This window comes from Danio rerio, chromosome 11 (genome assembly GCF_049306965.1).
Source record: "Danio rerio strain Tuebingen ecotype United States chromosome 11, GRCz12tu, whole genome shotgun sequence".
NCBI classification, from domain to species: Eukaryota; Metazoa; Chordata; class Actinopteri; order Cypriniformes; family Danionidae; genus Danio; species Danio rerio.
In genome coordinates, this window is record NC_133186.1 from 18,395,001 (window position 1) to 18,418,813 (window position 23,813).

The 23,813-nt window shown below is 36.0% G+C and overlaps 1 protein-coding gene across 1 annotated transcript in view; it reads left to right on the forward strand.

Moving 5' to 3' along the window:
* slc25a26 (solute carrier family 25 member 26) overlaps positions 1 to 23,813 on the forward strand; it is a 116,192-nt gene that overhangs the window by 49,430 nt on the left and 42,949 nt on the right. The window contains 1 exon segment of the mRNA NM_001030143.1: positions 23,111 to 23,155. Within this exon segment, the coding sequence (NP_001025314.1) occupies positions 23,111 to 23,155 (45 nt within the window).

Consider the following 23,813-nt stretch of genomic DNA (forward strand, 5'->3'; position numbering starts at 1 on the left):
TGTTAGTTCACTCTTGCTCAGAGGCATATTTAAGCTCAGGTCACAGGTCCGTGGGCCAGCAGAGGGACAAAACCCCAACAAAAAAATGGGTCCCCAGCCAGACCGGCGGCCCATATTGAAACCATATGTGTGAGGCTGAGATGGTTTTCTGCTCGGATTGAGGCAAACATGCAGAAAATTGTGGGAAGCAAACATAACCCCAAGACCTAGCAAGATACGCTAATTAAAACAACCTAACCAGCAAACAGAACGTGCGCACACAAACCCACAGCGGCAACACCGGACTGAGTTACTGTTAAAACAAATAAACAGCTTCAAAATTAGAATGTGCAAAGCAAAGTCTTGCTACTCTGAGCATTGAAGATCCCCAAGAGAGAGAAAAACGTAATGTATATGACCTGCATTATATGGCTAAGTAGATACAATCACACACTGTATTGGTTTCAAAACCAACTGAAAAAATACTGTAAAATACAGTGTATGTAATCTTAAATCCAGGCTCATTAAAAATACAGTATATGCTACACCCTACATTTTTTCATAAAACATACAGTAAAACATATTGCCATGGGAAGGTTTTGTTGCACATTTCTCATGACAGCACCCTTCATCAGAGGGTGCTGTTTATATTTTTACCAATCTGAAATATGGCTTTTTTAGGGGGTATGTTTTGCCGTACATCACATCTTATTCTTGCACACGTCCATGAGAAGGCAGGGGGCACTTGTATGCCTCACAAGTACAACACCATATACCAACACCATAGTGAGCTAAATCGTCCTTATGAGTGCATAAAACTAAATTGAATTATAATTTAAACACAAAATATGAACAAAATGTATATTCAAATATTAGTAAATTAATTGTTATCTAGCAAAACATTGTTATAGTATGTATTATTATTTGTTCAAATTAGTATAAGCTTTTTATTAGTAAATCATGATAGCTTCATTGGATTAATGAATTCATACAAATTAATGATCAAAATGATTTTTTTTTCTAGAATGAATGTTGTCTTTTAGAAGTATTTTTAATCAACCGATGTTAACAAATGAAAACTCATTGTAAAGTTCATTAATGCACAATTGAGCAAATATTATTTCAAATAATATGAAGTTTTGGATGTTAATATGTTTTAAATTGATTAATTGTTTTTTTTTTTTTTTCAGTCCCTTGATCGTCCATGTGAATGCATGAAACTAAATTCAACTATTAATTAAAACAAAACATGAAAAAAATGTAAATAAAAATAATGGCTAGCTAATTGTTATATAGGAAGACAAAGTTACAGTATGTATTAATATTTGTCAAATTTAGTTAAAGCTGTTCATTTATTTTAATGTCAGTGCCTTGATTGTCCATGTCAGTGCATAAATCTAAATTCAGTTTATTAATTAGAAAAATACGAAAACATGTATTTTAAAATTTTGGTGACCTAATGTTAAATATACTGTAGGAAAACAATCACACTATGTATTAATATTTGTTAGACTAATAAATGATCGAAATAATCATGGTTCCCTCAAGAATAAATTGTGTCTTTTAGAAGTATTTTGCAAACTAATGTGATGATAATCTAATAACGCATGCATCAGAAGACAGTAAGGGAAGGGAGTAAGTCATCCCTCCTAGGGCGATACGCATTGGCCTTTCATGAAAGAGCGGTGCCCTTGTAAAACAAGTGTGAGGTTAACCTCTAATTGCAGGGTGAGTTTCGCTGTCTCACACTGTGATTTATTTCTCTCGCACCATCTCTCGCTCCGTCCTTCTTTAGAACTGTTTCCGTCGTATTTCTCCCTCAATATTCACCCTTAGTATTGCATTTCGAAGACATCTTTTTCTTCTCCCTCGCTCTCAGTAGTTTATCTCAGGGGCAGCGATGCTTATGTGTCCCGGAGTTGTGTACTTAACCCCCGGTTGTCTCTGGAGAAAAATGAGTCTGAGCACCGAGCCGCATGATAATGGGAGGTTGAAGGTGAACAGCTTTATGGGACAGTTAATGTTATTATTACAGCTTGCGAACCGGGAGTTAGTTCCGATCGATAATTATTCCAGATTTGGTTTTAGCGTTGCGTTTAAAGTTTTAACCAATTATCGTGTCTAATAGCTTACTGATTTTGGTCCACATGTTTGACCCAGCTATCAGCGCTGACTTCAGCTTTCAGCATTTCCTGCGTGTCCAAATGTGAGGTCAACAGATGTTGCGGCAACACATGTCTCGGGCCAGATTTTATCTGGCAGGACAATAAGAATGAACTCCCATTGTTTTAACACAATATAAATCATGGTCGTCTATTAGCGAACAAGTAATCATGGCCAATTCGACTATGCTATTGCTCTCCTGAGGGATAGTATTGGACTAAATTGAATGAAATCATGATGATGTCATTTCAGACTGCATGCTGGGAAGGACATAAAAGTGACCGTGATTAGTTTGCTAGGTAGCAGTTGTGTTTTTGCATACAGGCATTATTCTTCACAGTGTTTAGCTAATATCAGATAAATAGAAGAAAACGATATCTGTACCGGCTGTGTGAAGATTTGCTGGTGTGGGAGAACCACCTGCTGAAGCACTGGCTGCCGAAAGCTGAAGACTGACTGTAATGTTTAGTTTAGCTCACATAACAGCAACCCACGGCTGGAAACATCTGTAGGGAGCTGTCAGATTTTGGGGGTGAGAGGATGATGTCACTGCTTCATGTCAAATACTGCACTTATTTAACCCTCAGAGCGGAGGAAAGGTTTCTCTGGAAGCCCTTAACCTCTGTTTCCATTGTCTAACATTTGTTTGTTGTGATTGTGCTTCAAAGAGGGTATGGAGATGAATGACATCTCAAATTATGTGGCTTGTTTCATAGTTTTAGCAGCTCATGTTGGGTGATTTCCACTTAATATACATGCATGCAATTTGCAGACAATAGTTCTTAGGTTGCAATCAGCAATGTAAAGAGATTTCCAGAAAGTGTTATCTTCTAAACTGTCTGATTAATCCTTATTTTCTTAACTTGAGGTATGTCAGTTCCAATATCAACCTGACCATAAACACAAACGAGATTCTCAACAGAATGCCGAGACCATGAGCTGCCATTGAAACGGACACCAAAAAGCTTTGCTGCCCAATTTGCATACTGTCCTTCCCAAATAGTATTAAAAAATTGATTTAGTATGTTCAAAATCATAGTATGTTGAAAAGAGTATACCAAAGATTCCTGGATGGTTTACTATTTCTGGTAAAAATTCGAAGTGTAGAAGTGTCCATACTCTAACTGCTAATATTGCCAACAATACATTGTGTGGTGGACGGTAATTTGTTTAGAAATACAAGCTCGAGTAAGAAGTGTAAACAAACAAGGCTTTTACAAAATTTAATGCAAAATAAAAATTACTTTAGGTTGAATCACACGCTCCATGAGAGACCGTACTGTGAGCAACAGATAGTCGACTTGCACTCATCTTCATCATCTTTTTTTACAGCAGATAAGTCAGTGTACTGTTCTACTAACTGAATAATTCAAGATATAGGAGTCAGCAGGGGTGTCCAGTATGTTAGTACTGAAAACACAAACTGTTTTACAACAACTCCATTTCAATTTGATGAACTGGTTCTAAAAGTTCACTTAGAAGATCCGGTTGAAACAAACAATTCATTTGTGAATTGCCCGTCATCACTAGAGACAGTCAGAAACAGAAACAATGGTAGGCCGGAGACTCACATTTTTGCAATAGATTCTCATCGAAGAAAAGAAGTGGATTGTTGTTAAGTGTAGGAAATACAAGGAACACTAAAAAAAATGTTATTGCTTTTATTGTTAAGGAAGTGCAGCCACTGATTAACATTACTGTAGAAGCGACTATGTCTTTTAATATAGTAAATTCTTTTTCTCTTTTGGCAAATGATTTTCACATTTGTTAAGGCCAAGTGAAGAAATTCATACAGTGTATAAAGCTCAAAGATTTATTTTGATTTGGGGGATGCTTTTTATCTTGTGTTTTATGTGTTACTGTTAATTTTGTTATAAAAACATTTTATAGGTTTAAAATCATTTTTGTTTTCACTAAAATGATTTCATGTTAGTACTTTAGGCTTAATTGAAATCTTTATCTCAATGAAGAGTAAATTTACTTAACTAATAACATAAAGCATTCAAAAGTAGCAAACATTACTTTACATGCTTTCATTAATCTGTAATATACAGCATGTATAGCTCTGAGCTCAGAAAGGTCTCAAGAACCAGGGGCGATCAAGCTGCAGCATGTACTGTGGTCCCAAGGGCTCTACAATGGTTGGGGAAATTCAAAATTGATCCAAAACAATTAAAGTTGGCTTAAGATTGGCAAGGAAAACTCAGGGATTGCAACCAGCAGAAGTTTACAAAACAAACAAACAAACAAACAAACAAACAAACAAACAAACAAACAAACAAAATAAATTCTCAAAATCTAATTTTATTCTACATTTTTTAAAGGAAAATAAAGGTGTAGGTTATATAGGTGGCTGTTTAATGCAGAGATTCTCTTTAAAAAAGGTGAAAAAACTCCTGCAAGTTCTGAAAGAGATCAAACCTCAGCCGGGTAAGGAAAAGTAATGCAAAAGTAACTCAAAAGTGACTTAACGCATTTCCAAAAAAAGTACTAAGTAATACAATTAGTTACTTTTTTTTTGGAGGAATAACTCAATATTGTAATGCATTACTTTTTAATAATAACTTTCTTTAACACTGGTAAACTATTAAAAACAGCTGGAGATTGGTGAAATACTTGCCAATCTTTGTGCATGCTTAATAGTAGAAGCAAATTGATCAAAGTAATTTGAGTTTAAACAAGTCAAAAGTGGCAGATCAATTCAAATATTGTTGGTGATTTGACAAATGTACATTTATTGTGATTTCAGTGAGCAGTTTATTGGATTTTAGTATTCCGCTATTCATTTGGATAGGGCATGGTTTTGGATGAGCTGCCTGGAAGCATTAGAAATATGGCTACAGGGAGAACAGACTTTCTTTGAAAAGGACTTTTGGAGACCCTTACTCGCTTTACCTGAAGGCAGCACTGTATACCTCTTTGTGAAATTCAGTTTACTCCCATCTCTGGATGTCCCGTTATGGCTCCTCTGAAAAACATGTTTACTAGCCACTAGCCAGAGTAAACATTTCCTGAATGTTCTCTAAGCTGTGTCAACCTTCTGAAACTAATAATGTTTTGGCTTTGGCAACTGTTGTTCATTTGTTTCAAAATAGTCAAAGTAGTCACTAAATGGTAAATCTTAGTACATCATTTAATACTACATGACATTCATTAGTATACTATTAGTAATGCCCCAGTAAAAGCTTTGCCCTCTTTTTAAGAGACCATTAGCCACCAAATAACAACTATAGCAACATGTTAAGAAATACTAAGAACGCCTTAGCAATCCCAAAGCAACAACCCAGATATTCATTATTAGCAAAAATAAGCTTCTGTGAAGATGTAGCTAAATGTCATACCATGCAGCTTGCAGTAAAAGCAGTTTGACTACAGTGCTTTTGTTTGCTGAGGAGGAGATGTCTGACTTTGTGTGGTTTACAAGTACTATAATGTGTCTGCAAGATAAAGACTTGTTGATCTGGTTCTTATCTTGGCGTAATTATTATTAGCCCATTTTCAAATTTACTTAAAGCCTTTGTCTGTCTTCTTTCTCCAGATATGAACAAGGCTTTGTAGAACAAGAGCCCCTTTACCAAAACTGGAGAAGTGTTTTATACACACCCTCTGCACAGTGTCTTTCAGATAAGGTTCCAAACATCTTTATCAAATGGAGGTCACTGCGTTTATACACTGTATTTATGGTTTTTGGTTAATGTCAGTGTGATTCATTGTGTCAGTGCACCTTCCAAGCCCTATAGGACTGGTTCACACATTTGTTTTTGTTGACTAGTTGATTCTATTAACTAATTTTCTCATTTTATAGTAAGCCAAAAAATTTTTAAAAATTAAATTCATTATATGAATTTTATAAACAATTAAAACTTTTTAAAAAGTTAATCTTCCCATCTTAAATACTTTTATGACCCCCATGTATAATGTTAGATGATGTAAAGTATAAAATTAAACAACTGAATAAATAGTGTTACTAATAATTTAATTTGTAGTGTTATATACTATAGACCTTTTTCATAGAACACAAAATTACTCATTATGCTTTGCATGTATGCGTAAGGAGGATGCTTCGAACCTCTGGTCGTCAGCTTGATGCGTATAAACAGTGACATTTGGACAACTTTGAAACGTTAGTTGTTATCTATTTTACTTGCTTTTAACATCTTTGAACTAATACTGCTGTCGATCAGCATCAACTCCTGGGCTGATTTAAAAAAAATGTGATTTAATGGGAATAAAAGCAACTGCTGCGAAGCAATAACCATTACCGTCAGATGGGATCTTGTGCCACTTAAATGGAGCCTCGTCATTGCAAAAGTGATAGTTTTCCTCTTTTTTTATTCAAATTTATAACCAACAAAAACAAATGTAATGCACCAAAATGTTTGACACACACACATACTGTCCCACAAACACACTGATAAAAATCTGGCACAAAGTGAAAACAAAGTGGCAAAGAAGCACAACGGCTTTCAAAATCAAAGTTGTGAATTCCAAAAACACTTCATAAGCCACACAAAACTCAAAACATCCATTTTTGGATCAAGAATTACCAGTTGTAAACGTTGTAAACGGATGTTCTAAGCATCTAACCGGAAGACACTGGTTGCTGTAGCGCCCTCCACGAAGCAATGAAGAAAAAGGTCTATATTATATACTTTATTTACTGAATTTACTAAATTTACTGAGTTTTACTGATTGGTTACAACATTCATAAGTTTGCTATATTTTCAGATGGTATGATATCAGATACACACAAACACAAACACAAACGCACACACACACACACACACACACACACACACACACACACACACACACACACACACACACACACACACACACACACACACACACACACACACACACACACACACACACACACACACATACACACACACATACACACACACACACACACACAGACACACACACTATATATTGTGACTGAATATGCATATACTGAATATGTGACATTAACATAAGTTCTGTCAGCTTTGCATTTAGATAAAGAATTATTATTATTAACTATTACGAATCAGAGCAATGCTTTTTTAACGTTTTGTGGCAAGTAACCATGTAATAAGTAGGATAATGTACATCCAGGTGGTTGTTTTCATTATTATAGCCTCTCAGTATTGTATAACAGTCGATAAACCTGTTAACCGCCTGGATGTACTTTATCATTTACATATGATATTATCTAATTTTATAGTTGCAGTAGGTAACAGAAAATTTGTAATCCATCTGTACATCAGCTCATCTTTTATTCTCTCTCTCACACTCTCTCTGTCTTGCTCAGACTTTTCTGTATACCCCCAAGGATCGCCATCCATCTCGCCAGCTCTGTCAGCGGCTAATTGGACTGTCCGGGGGCATCCAATGTCACATACACACAGATTATAAATTGCCTCCCTAAAAGATTTCCTCTGACATCATGCCCTGTGTGCAAGGGCCCACTCCACACTGTTGCCTCATGTGAAATGCTCTTCATGCCTGAGGGCAGAGTTTCTGCACGGAAGCACCTGTAACTTACACTGGCCACTGTCTGACTTAAATTTCTACGATTCTTCCATAAGACAGTAGCTTGTTGCGTTTTCACTCTTCTTTTGTTCACTTGTTGGATAGGCCTGCCACACTTGCTGCAACAGCACAATGCAACTCGGGCCAGAAAATCCCTCCATAATGTAAATATTATGTGACTGTTCTGGGAACCGTTTTTGCTCATGTCAATGGAATTGCGCTCTTGAAAATTTGCCAGATCGCTTATTCCAAACAGTCCTTAACCACGTAACCCCTCCCTTGCTGCTTCATTTCTTCTTTCTTCCCCCCTCCGGCCTTGAACAAGTCTAAATTTGTTTTGAATGTTATTACCCGGAACTTTAACTCGCTTATCTTAGCCGCTGATGAAAACCGGGAAGCATCTGGATTCCAATTGGCTGGCTGCATCATTCCGGTTATCGTGATTGGTCGATTGGCGCAGTCGAGGCTTGTCCATGCAGAGTTAGCAAAAGTGTACATGTGAGGCACTGAGCCTGTCAGAATTCCTCAGCAAGTGGATTCACATATCCAAACACAAAAGACTATTGAAATCCTCGCAGCTGCTGATTCATGCTTTCTCAGTACTTACAAGCCAGAAATACCATTCTATAAGGCTCAGAGGGACTGTTTAACTAACAGTTTGATTGCAATGTACTTACATTACCATTTACTCGCCCTCAAGATTCTTTTAATTAATACTAATTTGAAGAACGTTGCAAAGTGGTATCTATTGAGACCCACAGTAGGAAAAAACACTATAAATGTCAATGAATACTGTGTTCCAGCATATTTCAAAATATCTTGTTTAACAAGATATCAAGGCTAGATGATTCGGTCTAAATTGAGAATCACGATTTATTGTGCTTAAAATCAAGATCATGATTTTCTCACGATTCTGTAGATGGAAGATAAAGGTTAATATGAGTAGGCTATTAATATTGTTATTTCTCAAACATATGGTAAAACAGCAATATTAATGTTTTGCCTGTGTGTAAGTCTACTGTTGTGCTAAATTTTGTATAGACTTGGAATGGTGGATTTGAACAGACTATAAATATGCCCTGATTGTTAATTTAAGTTAAAGTGTTGACATCAGAATATAATTATTCATAATTCTAAAGTTGAATAATTTTGTTTGAGTCAAATGCTTGTCATTTGTCATTGACAAAATTATTAGACCATTTTTTCACTGTCATCAGATTTCAACATTTTATAGGTTAGAGTAGTTATATTGACACTGTTGAACATTTATTTTCATGCACCTAACTTTGTGTTTGCTATGAAAGAAAAAACTATCAAATGCTTTTCGTAATAATAATAACTGTAAAATGTGGTATGATCATTTAAATGAGTTGCTTGCTTTTGGGTTCACTTTTCACTGCCAAGTGCACTCATGTCACGACTGCAACAAACTGAACATTATTTGCAACACTTTTTAGCTATTATTCACAAACTTTACAGGTTTTGGAAGGGCATACGCTGCTTAAAACATATGCTGAATAAGTTGGCGGGTTATTCTATTGTGGCAACCTCATTGATAAATAAGGGACTACGCCAAAAGAAAATGAATGAATGAACGAAAAAAGACAAAATGCATTGAATGCACAGGGATTTTTGGAGGCGTGAGACCACTCTTTCAGAGAGCAACCACCCAAAACCTCTTTTGTCCTACATGGGCTAAGGCAAATAAAACAAAACACTGTATTTCCATATACAAAAATAAATATACTGTATACACATATCCAGGGGCATAGCGGACATTTTAAAAGTGGAGGGCACAGCAGATCCAAAAGTTTACATCCATATAATTATTAATCACCTGTTTCCAAGTACCACCCCCCAAGAGGTATTTGCTACTTGTGCCAATGTTTGGTTTTGTTCCAGAAACTGTATAAACAGATCCCAATTTTTTTGGTAGTCCTTTAATTTGCCCTTTATACTGTAGGTAATTCATTCCAGTGCAATGTTTTGGCTGGCATTTTTTACATTTTTGCGCAACTTGCCAGTTCCATTAAGTATTTTTTAATGCAATATTTAAAAAATGGAGTTTCTAAATGTATTTTAAAGTAAGGTGGTTGTAACCACAAATAAGAATTACATAATTTTTATTCTTGGTTGAACGATCTTATAAGAATTACAATCAGATCTGCATCTCACTGTAGATTTGGTTTTGTTGTATAGTGTGTTTCAGTTGTGGGAGCTATGTGTTTTGTGTATGAGGGAGCAGGCCTCTCTCTTCTCAGCCAAGATTATATGGCCATAGGGAAGCGTGAAACACAACACAGCCTCTCGCTGTCATTTGTCTGATAAAGTGGATGGGGCATCCCGCTGGCTTGCTTTCAGTTCATTGATTTTTCTATTATTTATGTGTTTATTTATTTTCTAAACTGCCTCCCAGAGGGGTTTTTATAGCACTGCTGTTTAAATCTCAATGTCAAGGGTTACAGAAAAACTGTGATACAGATTCTACTTCATTAAAATCATCCTTTGATAAAAAAAAAAAAGTTATGTAAAGTCCACAAAATATTCTCCAGCCAACTGAATTCACTGTAAAAATGCAGGGATCCACACAATTCATTTATGCTGTTCCAACACAAATTGATTAAGTTAATATATTCAAATGCATTGAACATAAAACAATTAAGTTGTCCCAAAATATTCTCAAGAATTAGTTTTTTTCTGCCTATTTTAAATGAGCAGTTTGAACAAGAACCAAAATAAAAAATTTAAGTGTATTCTAGCCTTTGTTTTCTTCTTTCTCTTTAACTTCTCCTTTTCCATTTTCTCCTTCTCCTTAGTATATTTATTTATTTATAAAGCACAATGAAACAACAGTTGTTGACCATTGTGCTTTACAAACCTAAAAGCAAATTATCAAAAATAGACAGCAACAGAAAAAAACATCATAGAATACATCTAACATACCACACAACATCAATGATAAATAACAAGACACCAGATAGGTACAACAGGATTAGTTTTCTCCCAATTTAATTGCTCTTTCTAGGAGATGTAGTTTAAGCTTCCCTCTGAACAAAGATTCATTGGAAATTGTTCCAATGGACATATAGCCCGTTCCACATTTTAGGACCTACAGAGAAAGCTCGATCTCCTTTTTTCTTTAATTCTGTCCCAGAACGACTAGCATTTTCTGGTTTGATGACCTTAAACATATGCCAGATATTTTAACAATAATAAGATTAGAGAGATAAGTCAAAGCCTGGCCTTTTAATACCTTAAAAACATAGATAAAAAGATTAAACTCAATTCTAAAACATATCCAAAACAATTTAGGGAGCACAGGATTGGAGTAATGTGTTCAAACTTGCGGGTGCCAGTAAGCTGCCTATAGCGGGCTTATTTTGGGTCACTTAAAGATGATTTATTTGGGATTGGCCAAAACCCACATAAATTGAGTTAAAGTAGTCCAAGTGTGATGATATAAAAGCATGGATTAATCTCTCAAATTTCTTCTCCTTCTTCTTGTCCTTCTTCTTCCTTCTTGCTATTTATCACCCCAAGTGTAACATTTATATATAACCTTAAATTTTTTTTTTCAAAATTAGGATTTATTTATGAATTTATTTATGTTTGTTGGGGAATATTAAATCATTAGATCATTCCGTGATAAATGGATTGTTCAGATTTTCGTTAAATCTGATAAATTCTTTGATAAATTAATTTTATTTATTTTAAGTAAACATATTTTTTAACATGACAAATATATTTCCTGTCACTGTTTGCAGCCAGCAACTCTCACATGATCACCCACTTAAGACAACATGAGAAAGCTAGGTTGCTGCCAGAAGTAATGTTAGTGAGACCAGCAGGGGGCGCTCAACTTGTGGTCTGTGTGGGTCCTAATGCCCCAGTATATTGCTGGGAACGCTATACTGCTCAATGAGCGGCATCTTTCTGATGCGGACGTTAAATCAAGGTCCCGACTGTCATTAAAAATCCCAGAATGTCCTTCGAAAAAGAGTAGGGGTTTGACCCCGGCATCTTGGACAAATTTCTCCACTGGCCTCCATTATGGCCTCCTAACCATCCCCGTATCATAATTGGCTTCAACACTCTGTCGCCTGTGTGGTACACGGTCTGGTGCAATATGACTGCCATTGCGTCATCCAGGTGGATGTTGCCACTGGTGATGGATGAGGAGATTCCTCCAATGTGTAAAGCGCTTTGAATTATTATTATTATTATTATTATTATTATTATTATTATTATTATTATTATTATTATTATTACTGTTAATCAGTTTTAATGTATCCCTGCTAAATAAAAGTCTTAGTTTCTTTAAAAAAAAAACTGACAGTATAATTTGAACTGTTTTTTTTTTTTGTTTCAAATGTAGTGTGACACTTTTATATTATATGTTTCATATATTTTTTTATGAACATAAATTATATATACTATAAATTGTAATGAGAAAACTGTTTATTGAATTAGGGAAGCATTTTACATAATCTTTATGTTGATATTTACCTTCTGTAAAATGTAAGGATAGTCTTATAGTGAGTGGAGAATATTCTATATTGTATTTTCTAGTTGCACATAGACTTTTAATTTCAGTCGGCGAGCCCCAGGACTGCCGGTGAATTGTCATTCTATACAAAATCACTGCATTTAAAATCTAATTTCTTTAAAAAACTGTGATCTTCACAGCCTGGCTGAGATGCGATATAAAGTGGGTGTCAAACCAAACAAGTATCACTGCTTTAAATGATCTTTTTCCATGCCATGTCTTTAAAATATGGAAATTATTTTAACCCCAGTATTTTCAATGAGATTTTTGCGCTAGCCTCTTGCTAGTGATGGTGCCTGCGTTTAAGCGATCTTTCATCTCATTTTAAGTTTTAACAAGCAAATAGATGTTTACATCTATTTAACTGATTATATTTAAATTACATTACAACACTGATGCTGTAAAAGGAACCTTATGAAATTGAAAATAGTCACACTTAGATTTCACCAAAAGTTCATCATTGGCTGGAAGACACTAGCTGTGCATATAGTTCATTAAAAGAAAAATACAGATCATAACTCTGAGAAAGCTCTTCACTCAAACTGACACACACACACATTATCGTGAAAGCAGTGAACAAACATGCCTGTACAAACTGAAATGTTACACAAACACACACACGCACCTGTGAGGAAACTCATAAATCACTCAGGACACAAACAGGTTTAGCGACATGTTTGACTTGGGCAGATGGCTGTACATAATCATACTTTCACTGTCTCAAGTTTTCACTCCTCCTCCTCCTCTTCATCTCCAATTTGTTCCTGTTTGTTCTCCATCACTGCTCAACAAGCTGTCAATTAAATGCTTCGGCTGATAAATATGCTTACATTTTTTGCTGTCAACGTTTGTGTGTACACTTACAGACAATCACAGCTTTCTGTTTGTGCTTGCATATAGTGTCAGTTTGGGTTTTGTGTGTGTGAGTGTGTGTGTTTGAATATTAACGTTTTCCAAATTCGTTTCTTTCTTCTGTTGAGCAAAATATAGTAAGATATTTTGTAGAATGTTGTTAACCGGTTGCCATAAACATCCATATTGGGAAAGAAAATAGGAAGAAAATCTATGGCTACCTGTCAGGTTTAAGTGTTATTTTGATATAGTTGTGTTTAACAATTAATATTAGAGGTGTGAACCTACACTGGTCTCACGGTTCGGTTACGATTATCATGCCGTTGATTCAGTTCAGTTTGATATCTCGGTGCATCACGGTGCATTGATCATGCTTTCCTTACACAGTTTTATATTTTCTTCACAGCACAGCAATTCTTGTATTAAAATTTATAAATATATTAATATTTATATACTATGTGTAATACAATTTTGTCCTTTAATACAAACAGTCAGATATATAAACTGTACCTTTAAACAACACAAACATTTTTAGCAAATAAACAAATATAAATATCCTGCTCACTTTCTGAGCCTTGTCTACCAAGTTCTTTCTTACATGCCTTTGATTGGTCACATGCTCAACAGAAAGGGCTGCGATTGGCTCTTGCGCGCTGGCGCTCCTCACAGATGAGTGACACTGATAAACGGCAGCAGCGATCACAGCTGATGCGAGATAGACGCGGTGGAGGAAACTCTGCAGACACACGCTCATGTTTGTATTCAGAAGTATTGCTGTAACAGCCAAGAAGAAAGGAAAAGTCTCGCCAGCAGGTCACATAGTCCACAGGGAAACAGAGACAAATGGAGTTTACTTTCATTTTCTTAATCGCAGTGAAATAAGGGCTTGTGCTGTAAGTGTCAGTGAAGGACTGTCCAGCAAACAAACAAGCAGTGAAATTGTACAGTTTTTGCATTTTTAAGTAGTTGGAACATTGTAAACACTTATAAAGTATATATATATAAATACTTGTAAATCCCTCGGCATAGTAAACTACTGTGTACTGCGTCAGTAAATAATATCCAGTTATGATCTATTACTGAACCAATACTGAATTGTCTGTGTCGGCATTGCGGTGCACCGAAGAAACAATTGATTTTGACACCCCTAATTAATATATTAATTTAGCATCCATTTAAACAATTTGTGTATGTGTGTGTGTGTTTGTGTGTGTTTGTGTGTGTGTGTGTGTGTGTGTGTGTGTGTGTGTGTGTGTGTGTGTGTGTGTGTGTGTGTGTGTGTGTGTGTGTGCCTACGTGGGTGCGTGCGGTCGTGCGTGCGTGCGTGTGTGTGAATATTAACATATTTCCAAACTTGTTTCTTTATTCTGTTAAACACAAAACAAGATATTTTGAAGAATGTTGTTAACTGATTACCATTAACATCCATATTCTGAAAGAAAATATTATGGAAGTCTATGGTTATTATTATTTAACATTATTTTAAATATTAAAATTAATATATTTGACAATTAATAGATTAATTTAGCATCAATTAAAACAATCTTTGATCATTTGTGGTTATTCGCATACCTGGTTTGGAGCCACTTGAGGGTGAATAAATGTAATTTTATGTATGTGTTTTTTGTTTTTTTGGGTGAACTGGCTCTTTCAGTCCATTGTCCGTTTTCTTTTTATACATTTATTTTTTTTAAACCCAGTGCTGCTGAATCATGATTGATCTGATGATAGATCCATCTGGCTCTCTTCTACTTCCTGTCTCTGTGCCTCAGTTTCTTTTATTCTCTCTCTGAGGTCTCTGTAGAGGTCAGTATTTCATCCCTCTAGGATTGAGAAATATCCTCTTTCCACTGGGCTTCCATAATTCTTCTTTTTATTTCAGTATTATACATACAGAGTATTATACATGGCTTTCCTCAAAGTGAAAGACAAAACTGCAAAATGGCTCTGTTTTTCCAATATATGTCACACTTCTGTTCATATTGGGTAGTTTGAGTATGTATATATATATATATATATATATATACATATATATATATATATATCAACGTATTTTCTTTTTTCTTTTTTTCTTTTAAAGACTTTTTTTCATTTCGGTAGTTTTTTTATAAATATGCCAATATTTTTTAAAGTCATTTTAGATATATGATTTATTTATTCATTTTAATTTAACATTATGCTTATAATGCTGTTAATATAATGACTGCTACATGTCAAATATTAATAAAAAAGATAAAATATAAACAGAGAAATTTTGTGACAAAAAAGATATAGGGCTCTATTTTAACAATCTAGCCACAAAGTCTAAAGCTCATGGCGAAAAAGCATTAAGGGTGTGCCCGAATCCACTTTTGCTATTTTAAGGATGGAAAAATACACTCTGTGCCGCGGCACATGGTCTAACAGGGTTGAGCTTATTATCTTAATGAGTTAGGTGTGTTTTGAGCATAACGTGCATTAAACTAATCAGAGTCTCATCTCCCATTCCTTTTAAGAGTCAGTTGCATCACACCATGACACATTTGCTATTTACATGGTGGACTTTGTAAGTGGAAATACTGAACACTTCACTAGTGAGAAAACCGTTAAACCATCTGCAGCGCGAGGATATAGAACGAGCCTCCTCCATTTGGCCTCTTTACTTTCTCTTTATTTTACTTTACTCTTTACTCCTTTACTTTTGTGGATTAGGAAACAGTGTTGTACGCACTCCACTGAAGACATCCATTAGCCTACAGATTTAATTTTCTTTTTCAAGTGCAAAGATTTGTTTCAAAATGATTTCTAAATTCAGTTCTAATTTCCAGCAAACAAACAAATTAACAATAATAATCAAGTGTGGTCAAATAACCAAGTTATATCCAAACACTCGTCCTATTCTTTTGCCCCATATGGTGATGCATATGTGTCTAAAACCTGGCAGGTGGACAAATCTAAGCTTGTTTTTATTAAAACAAATATAAATATGCATATGATAAATAATACTAATAATAATAACATTATAGAAATGCAAATTGTCATGAATAAATTGGAAAAGCCCTTCAAGATGAGGCATGGAGCCAGTGGTTTTTAGATTTATGTAGAGAATAATCTTTTTTGTAGCAGTTTAATCCTTAATTTTTTTTATATGTAAATATATTTGTGTATTCCTGTACATCCTATGTGTATTAAGCAATGTGTAAGTGTTTGGACCTGCATAGGCACAAAACTAACGCGCTCTGTGCTGGACTTTAGACCAGCTTTTACTTGGTCAATGGCATGGTCTTTTTCAGTTCTTCAAAATAGCAACGTATCCACAATGCACCCTAACACATTTCTTTTTTCGACCGGAACACCCATGAGTCCTCAAAGTAGCGCACATGTATTTACTATTTAAAAAATGTGGCGAAAAATGTAAAAAATTAGGGTTGCACTGGTCTGGAAATAGCAACAAACCACGCCAAATTAAAACTAATCTGAGCTATTAATTACAACAGCAGTAATTAATAATGACCCATGTTTGCATAATTTAGACATTTATACACTGTGTCTGAAGTGTGTACACAGTGTTTTAATATAATTTAATATGTATTAGTATTGGGCAGTGCGGTGGCACAGTGGGTAGCCTTGTAGTCTCACAGTAAGAAGGTCGCCTCGGCTGGGTCAATTGGAATTTCAACATAGAATTTTCTATGTTCTCCCTGTTTTGGTGTGTTTTGATCCAACTAGTCCAAAGACATGTTCTATAGATGAATAGATTAAACTAAATTGTCTGTAATGTATGTGTGTGAATGAGTGTGTATGGACATTTCCCAGTTCTTGGCTGCAGCTGGAAGGGCATCCACTGTGTAAAACATATGCTGGATGAGTTGGCGGTTCATTCTACTCTGGCAACTAAAAGGGACTAAGCTGAAGGAAAATGAATGAATGAATAAATATATTAGTATTATTTTGTTTCTATTAATTTAATATATATATTTTTTAATTATATTTCTGTGAAGTGGCTTAAATTCTTACAAAAATATAAAAATTTGACAGAGAATATCGTCATTTGATTGTATGATCTTTTTATTCAGATTAATTCAAGAAAATTTGTTTTTTTATTTATATAAGAAAGGAAAACAAGCATAATTTAAGTGAGTCCTGTCGAACTGAACGAGATTTTAGATTGATCTTTCCTCCTTTTCTGCTCTCATTAGTATTCACCCAGCACTGTCTAACCTATTAAAGCCATTTGTCAAACAGCATGCAAAGCACCACCCATCCAATCAAGCTTCATTTAAATGCATTTTGACATCTGTTTTCCTAGATTTCACACTGGCAGCCAGCAGCCTGACAGTGGAAAGCGCCACAGAATACTAATATACCCTTGGGTAACCGGTCAAAAACACACAGCCAGCCCTATTTCTCAATGATAGTGTACCTGACAGTTACACACCGCGGTATTGAAACTGACAGCAGAGAAAGTGTGTTTTTGTTTGTCTCTCAACTTCAAATTGCTAAAACAACAAAATCTACCATGAGATTTTATGGTTTGCTTTTTAGTGCAGCAAACCTTAACTAATGTACTTAAGGGAGAAAAAATGACAAGTGCGAAGCAAATGTACTTAAACTGATATGGGTACAGCTGGTCAGCAGTCAGACCACACATGTTTAATGTGGTCTGACCCGTCCTCTTGAAGAAGCTTTTTGGCCTTTGCTCAAAAATCTGCTTTCCATCCTTCTGTCTTTCCATATCCGTCATCCATTACGGCCTTATCAATATAAATCTGACCATCTGTGTTGCTCAGACGCCCTGTCTCTGCCAGAAGTGTTAAACTTATGCATAAATCAGCTTGTGGCTCGTTTCTGTTTGCAGATTCCTCTTAGCGTTACGCTCCTCTTGAGCACGGAGATGCTCAATTTATCACTTTGGTAATAAAGGACAGGTGGCTGATTTTGTTTTTTGTGGGGGAGGAATGGACAAGAACACACATACGCTCTCCAGCATTGGTTCACATTACACTGGTCTGTTCTTTGACTTGAAATCAGGAGATCAACATGATGGTAGGCTGAATGATGCCTATGCAGCTTTTTATGTGCTATTTTTATGCTATTTTTATTTTCTTGTGTTATACCCAGCAACAGCCTAGCAACAACTTAACCACTTAACAACTGTTTACAATTAACCTACCATCACTCACCATAGTAACACCTTATCAACAGTTCACTCAACCTCAGCAACGACACAACAACATCCAAGCAACCACCTGAACACATTTACAACTTCTCACAATTAACTTTAATTAGCATCACTCAGAATGCCCTAACAACAACATATTAACAAGTCACCCCATCTTCGCAAATACCTGACAACCACTAGCAACCACCAAAACATCTTTACAACTGCGTAGAGTTAACCTAGCATCACTTAGAATACCTTAGTAACAGCTTAGCAACAATTGATGCAACCCTAGCAACTACAGTATTTAGCAACATCCAAGCAACCACCCAAAACCTTTACAACTGCTTATTGTTGATCAAGCGTCACTCAGGGCCTACTCACACTATGCTATCCGAACCATGCCCAGGCCTGTTTCTTGGATCGTTTGAGAAGAGGTAAGTGCGGTTCACTTGGGCTTTGGCGCAGTATGCTTGTGTGTGAGTGCAAAACGTGCCAAAGCCAGAAACTGAAAGCGAGAAGTGACTTTTAAGGAACTGTTGCAAATGGATTCATTAATCTTTCTTTCTGTTCAATGAACGCAAACTCTGGTAGATTATTAAAGACGCAAACCCCTCCCTAGGCACGAAAGCCGCGCACCTTCAGCCAACCTCCTAATTCCTTCAGCACAAGTGTGTTATGATTGTTTATCAGCATCAAAAGTGACTGATCTGTTAGGCCAGATGTTTGACTGTGTGGCACTGCATGTCATGTTAAACGATATAACTAAAGAAATGTCTTTTTACCCAGGACACCCTAGAGACACTTTATCAATGCTTCATACCGCCTTGGTAAAACCCTAGCAACCACCAAAACATCTTTACAACTGCTAAGAGTTGACCAAACATCACTTTTATACTTTAGCAACAGTTTACACAACCTTAGCATCTACCTGGCAACACCCTAGCAATCACATTCAAGCTTGACAATTGTCTAGATTTTACCTAGTATCACCCAAAATATCCTAGAAACAACATTTCAACTATTCACATACCCTTAGGAACTAATGTAAGCACCCTAGCAACCACCAGAACACCTGTACAACTGTTTACAATTAACTTATTACCTAGGACACCCTAGAGACACTTTATCAATGCTTTTTACCGCCTTGGTAAAACCCTAGTAACCACCAAAACATCTTTACAACTACTTAGTGTTGACCAAGCATCAAAAGGAATATCTTAGCAACAATTTATACAACAATTTAGCAACTACTTAGCAACACCCTAGCAACCACCCTACAACCTTGACTGTTTTCTGGATTTAACCTAGTATCACTCAAATTACCCTAGAAACATTTTAACAATTTTAACAATTTACATCCCCTTAGAACCTACCTGTAAGCACCTTAGCAACCACCAGAACACCCACACAACTGTTTACAATTAACTTATTACCCCAAAACCCCTAGAGACACTTTATTAATGCTTCCCACTGTCTTGGCAACACCCCAGCAACCACCTTACCACCTTAGCAACAATTCACACAACCCTAGCAACTCCCTGGCAACATCCAAGCAACCATCAAAACATCTTTGCAACTGCGTAGAATTGACCAAGCATCACTCAGAATACCTTAGCAACAATTTACACAACTTTGGCAACTACCTGGCAACACCTTAGCAACCACACAATTGTCCAGGTTGTCCTTGTTTGGATTTTACTTAGTATCACCCAAAATACCCCAGAAACAACTTTTCAACAATTCACATTCTCTTATCACCTACCTTTAAGCACCCTAGCAACCACCAGAACACCTGTACATATGTTTGCAATTATAACCCTATTATCAACATATTACCTACAACACCCTATACTTCATCAACAGTCACACTGCCCTGGCAACACCCCAGCAACCACTCTTAAAATACCCCCCCATCACTGCTGTCAGTTGTATCAGCATTGTAAATGATTGGTTAGGGTCTCTGGCTGTACAAACTGCTGTCAATGTGAACACATCTGTAGTGTGACCTTCAGACGGGTCAGTCTTTATTGTCTCTCTCTCTCTCTCTCTCTCTCTCTCTCAGTTCAGTTCAGTTCAGTTCAAGTTGCTTTATTGGCATGACATTAAATACAGTATTGCCAAAGCATTTCAAATATGAAACATATTAAAACCATTGAAAATAATAATTAATAGTAATACAAATAAGATATAATGACACAAAAAAAAAAATACATTTGATAAATATAATAATAATAATAGTAAAAAGTTTAAATTATTTAAATAAGACACAAATTTACATTAACCATTTCTTATGGTGTGTAGGGTATATACATATTTTGCAGCTAGTCTAAATGTCAATTCGTCCTCTCCGAGTATATGGTAAAGTTTTTCTGAGTCATTTAAATTAAAAAATGAATTGATCAATGTTTCAAATTGGGGGAAAAATATTTCTCTAGTGGTGCTGTATTTGGGGCAGAACAGAAGGAAGTGTGTCTCATCCTCTATTTGCTTTGTGTCACACTGTTTACATATTCTCTTTTCCTCAGGAGTCCAGGATTTTTTATGTCTGCCTTTTTCTATTTCTAGGTCATGATCACAGAGGCGATATTTGGAAAGAATGTGCTTTTCTTTTAATTGTTTTAATGATAAATAATTTGCCAACTGTGTGGTTCTATTTAGGGCCGAATAACATTTAAGTTTAGTCTGGAGGTTGAATTCAGTTTTCAGTTTTTCATCATAGTTATATTTTAATGTTTTGTCAATCTCTCTCTCTCTTTCTTTCTAAATCTCTCTATCTCTAGTGCATGACAAATCAGCCAGAGGATTTGAGGATTTTTTCAGCCTGTTCAGCAGTGCCTTCCATTTCCTCTCTTTTAGCTTCACTGTGCCTGGTTTCTGCTCCTCTCTCTTTTTCTCTCGCACTCTGACCACAGACTCTTAATTTATTTATCATCTCTCTCTCTCTCTCTCTCTCTCTCTCTCTCTCTTTCTCTCTCTCTCTCTCTCTCTCTCTCTCTCTCTCTCTCTCTCTGTCTCTCTCTCTCTTTCTCTCTCTTTCTGTTCCTCTCTCTCCCTCTCTGTCTCTTTTATACCTCACACTTCCAGACATTCAGACATCAGTATTAAAACAGTTTGACACATGAGATAAATGGCCAGTGCTTGTGGTTGAACATGCTGCCACAAGTCGTCCATTTTCTTTTTACAGAAGATGAGTGCGCTAAAGATTTTTTTTCTCCCCCCCCCCAGAAAACAGTTTTTCATTAATGTCAGAACCTTTTTTTCCCAAAACTGTGTGTAATCTGTCATTGTGTGACAGACTTTTTATCTAGAATTGTATTTGTTCATCCAAAAAAAAAAAAAATTGTCATTATTTATTTACCTTCATTTCATTCCAAGCTGTATGTCTTTCTTTCTTATGTGGCAAACCAAAAAGGAAAATGTTTACAAATAGTGATGATACTTTTATGGAGTATTTTGTCATTTTTTAACTTGTATTCTTCAAGATTTTCCATTCTCACAGAGGAAAGAAAACTTAGAAAACTTATTACATCTGTATCAAATAAAGTTTTAAAAAAGGGCTTTTATATAAATCAACAACATTAAATGCAAACAAAGTGTTCCCCTAAATGCTTCAAAAAAATTTTTTTGACAATGTCAAAATATCAGTGAATTTTATATATATATATATATATATATATATATATATATATATATATATATATATATATATATATATATATATATATATATATATATATATATATATATATATGAATATACAGTCCAGAATAATTTTGTTAAATTGTATACAGTATATATTCACTCACTAGCCACTTTATTAGGTACACCTTACTAGTATCGGGTTGGACCCCATTTTACCTTCAGAAATGCCTTAATTGTGGCATAGATTCAAGAAGGCACTGGAAATATTCCTCTGAGATTTTGGTCCATATTGACAAGATAGCATCACATGGTTGCTGCAGATTTGTCGACTGCACATCCATGATCTGAATCTCCTGTTTCACCACATCCCAAAGGTGCTTTATTGGATTGAGATCTGGTCAGTGTGGAGGCCATTTGAGTACAGTCAACTCATTGCCATGTTCAAGAAACCAGTCTGAGATGATTCACGCCTCTTATGACATGGCACATTATCCTGCTGCAAGCAACCATCAGAAGATGTGTACACTGCGGTCATAAAGGCATGGACATGGTCAGCAACAATACTTAGGTTGGCTGTGGTGTTGATGAGCCCAAAGTGTGCTCAGAAAATATCCCCCACCACCAGTGATTCAAGTCAGGATGGATCCATGCTTTCATTGTGTTGAGACCAAATTCTGACACTACCATCCAAATGTCACAGCAGAAATCGAGACTCATCAGACCAGGCAACTTTTTCCTAATCTTCTATTGTCCAATTTTGGTGAGCCTGTGCGAAACCCAGTTTCCTGTTCTTAGCTGACAGGAGTGGCACCCGGTGTGGTCATCTGCTGCTGTAACCCATCTGCCTCAAGGTTGGACGTGTTGTGCGTTCAGAGATGCTCTTCTGAATACCTTTTGTAACAAGTGGTTATTTGAGTTACATGCCTAAATGTGTTGAGTTGCTGCCATGTGATTGGCTGATTCGACATTTGTTTAATGAGCAGTTAGACAGGTGTACCTAATAAAGTGGCTGGTGAGTGTATATATACTGTATATAATTGAACAAAATGCTTATTCTAGATTGCACTTATATATATAACGCAATAAATATAAATGTAGATGAATAGCGGTAATGGCACTTTGATGTTCATTTGATTTGCTACCGAATGTTGCACTGAAAGAGAAATGTATTGGTAGTCTTCTGTAAATCATTGTAAAAACAATGTATGATGTTCATCAATTTTTGTCTTAGTTTATATACATTATTTATTTATTTATTTTGATTTCAGATCCCATTCTCACTGGTGCAGTTTCCACTCTGGGAGTACCTAAAGGTATGAATCATCTCTCTCTTTCTCATTTTGTTTTAATTTCAACTATAATAAAGGAATAATGGCCTGCTAATGTTCTGACACATTTACAACTCAACCTGCACACACTTCGCCTCGATATCTGTTAATAACTCTCCTTTTAGGTGCTCTCGAAATGACGCTGCATTTTATTAGTCACCATCACCGGTGGTTAAGCAGAATCGTAATTTCTCCCAAAGCGTGGGTCCAACTGTCCATTTCCGTCTTCATTGTCTGGTCCGGGCCACATAAAAGTCATTTTTCTTCTCCAAAAAAAGAGAAGGCCCAGTTTGTGAGAATGACATCATGTCTCCAGGGCGCGAGCAGAAAATTCCATTAGCGATTTTGGCCTGGTGAGTGGAGCAAGAGAGGCATCGGAGGACAAAAGCACGTGCAGCTGTGGGCGAACGTTAAGCGTGGTTTCCAGCCGTAATAAGAAGTGTCATTCATGGCCGCTTCTTTGTGACACGTTCAAAGGCTTCTCTCACTCTTTCATTCTTCCATGTTTTCAGCCATCTGTGTGGAGCCACTGGAATGTGAGAGTCTTTGCTAAACTCTCTTTCACAAAGTGCCTGGCTTTGAAAAGCAGGAACGCATTGATGAGACAATGGCAATGGGATGCCACTGTTGGTTTTAAATGACT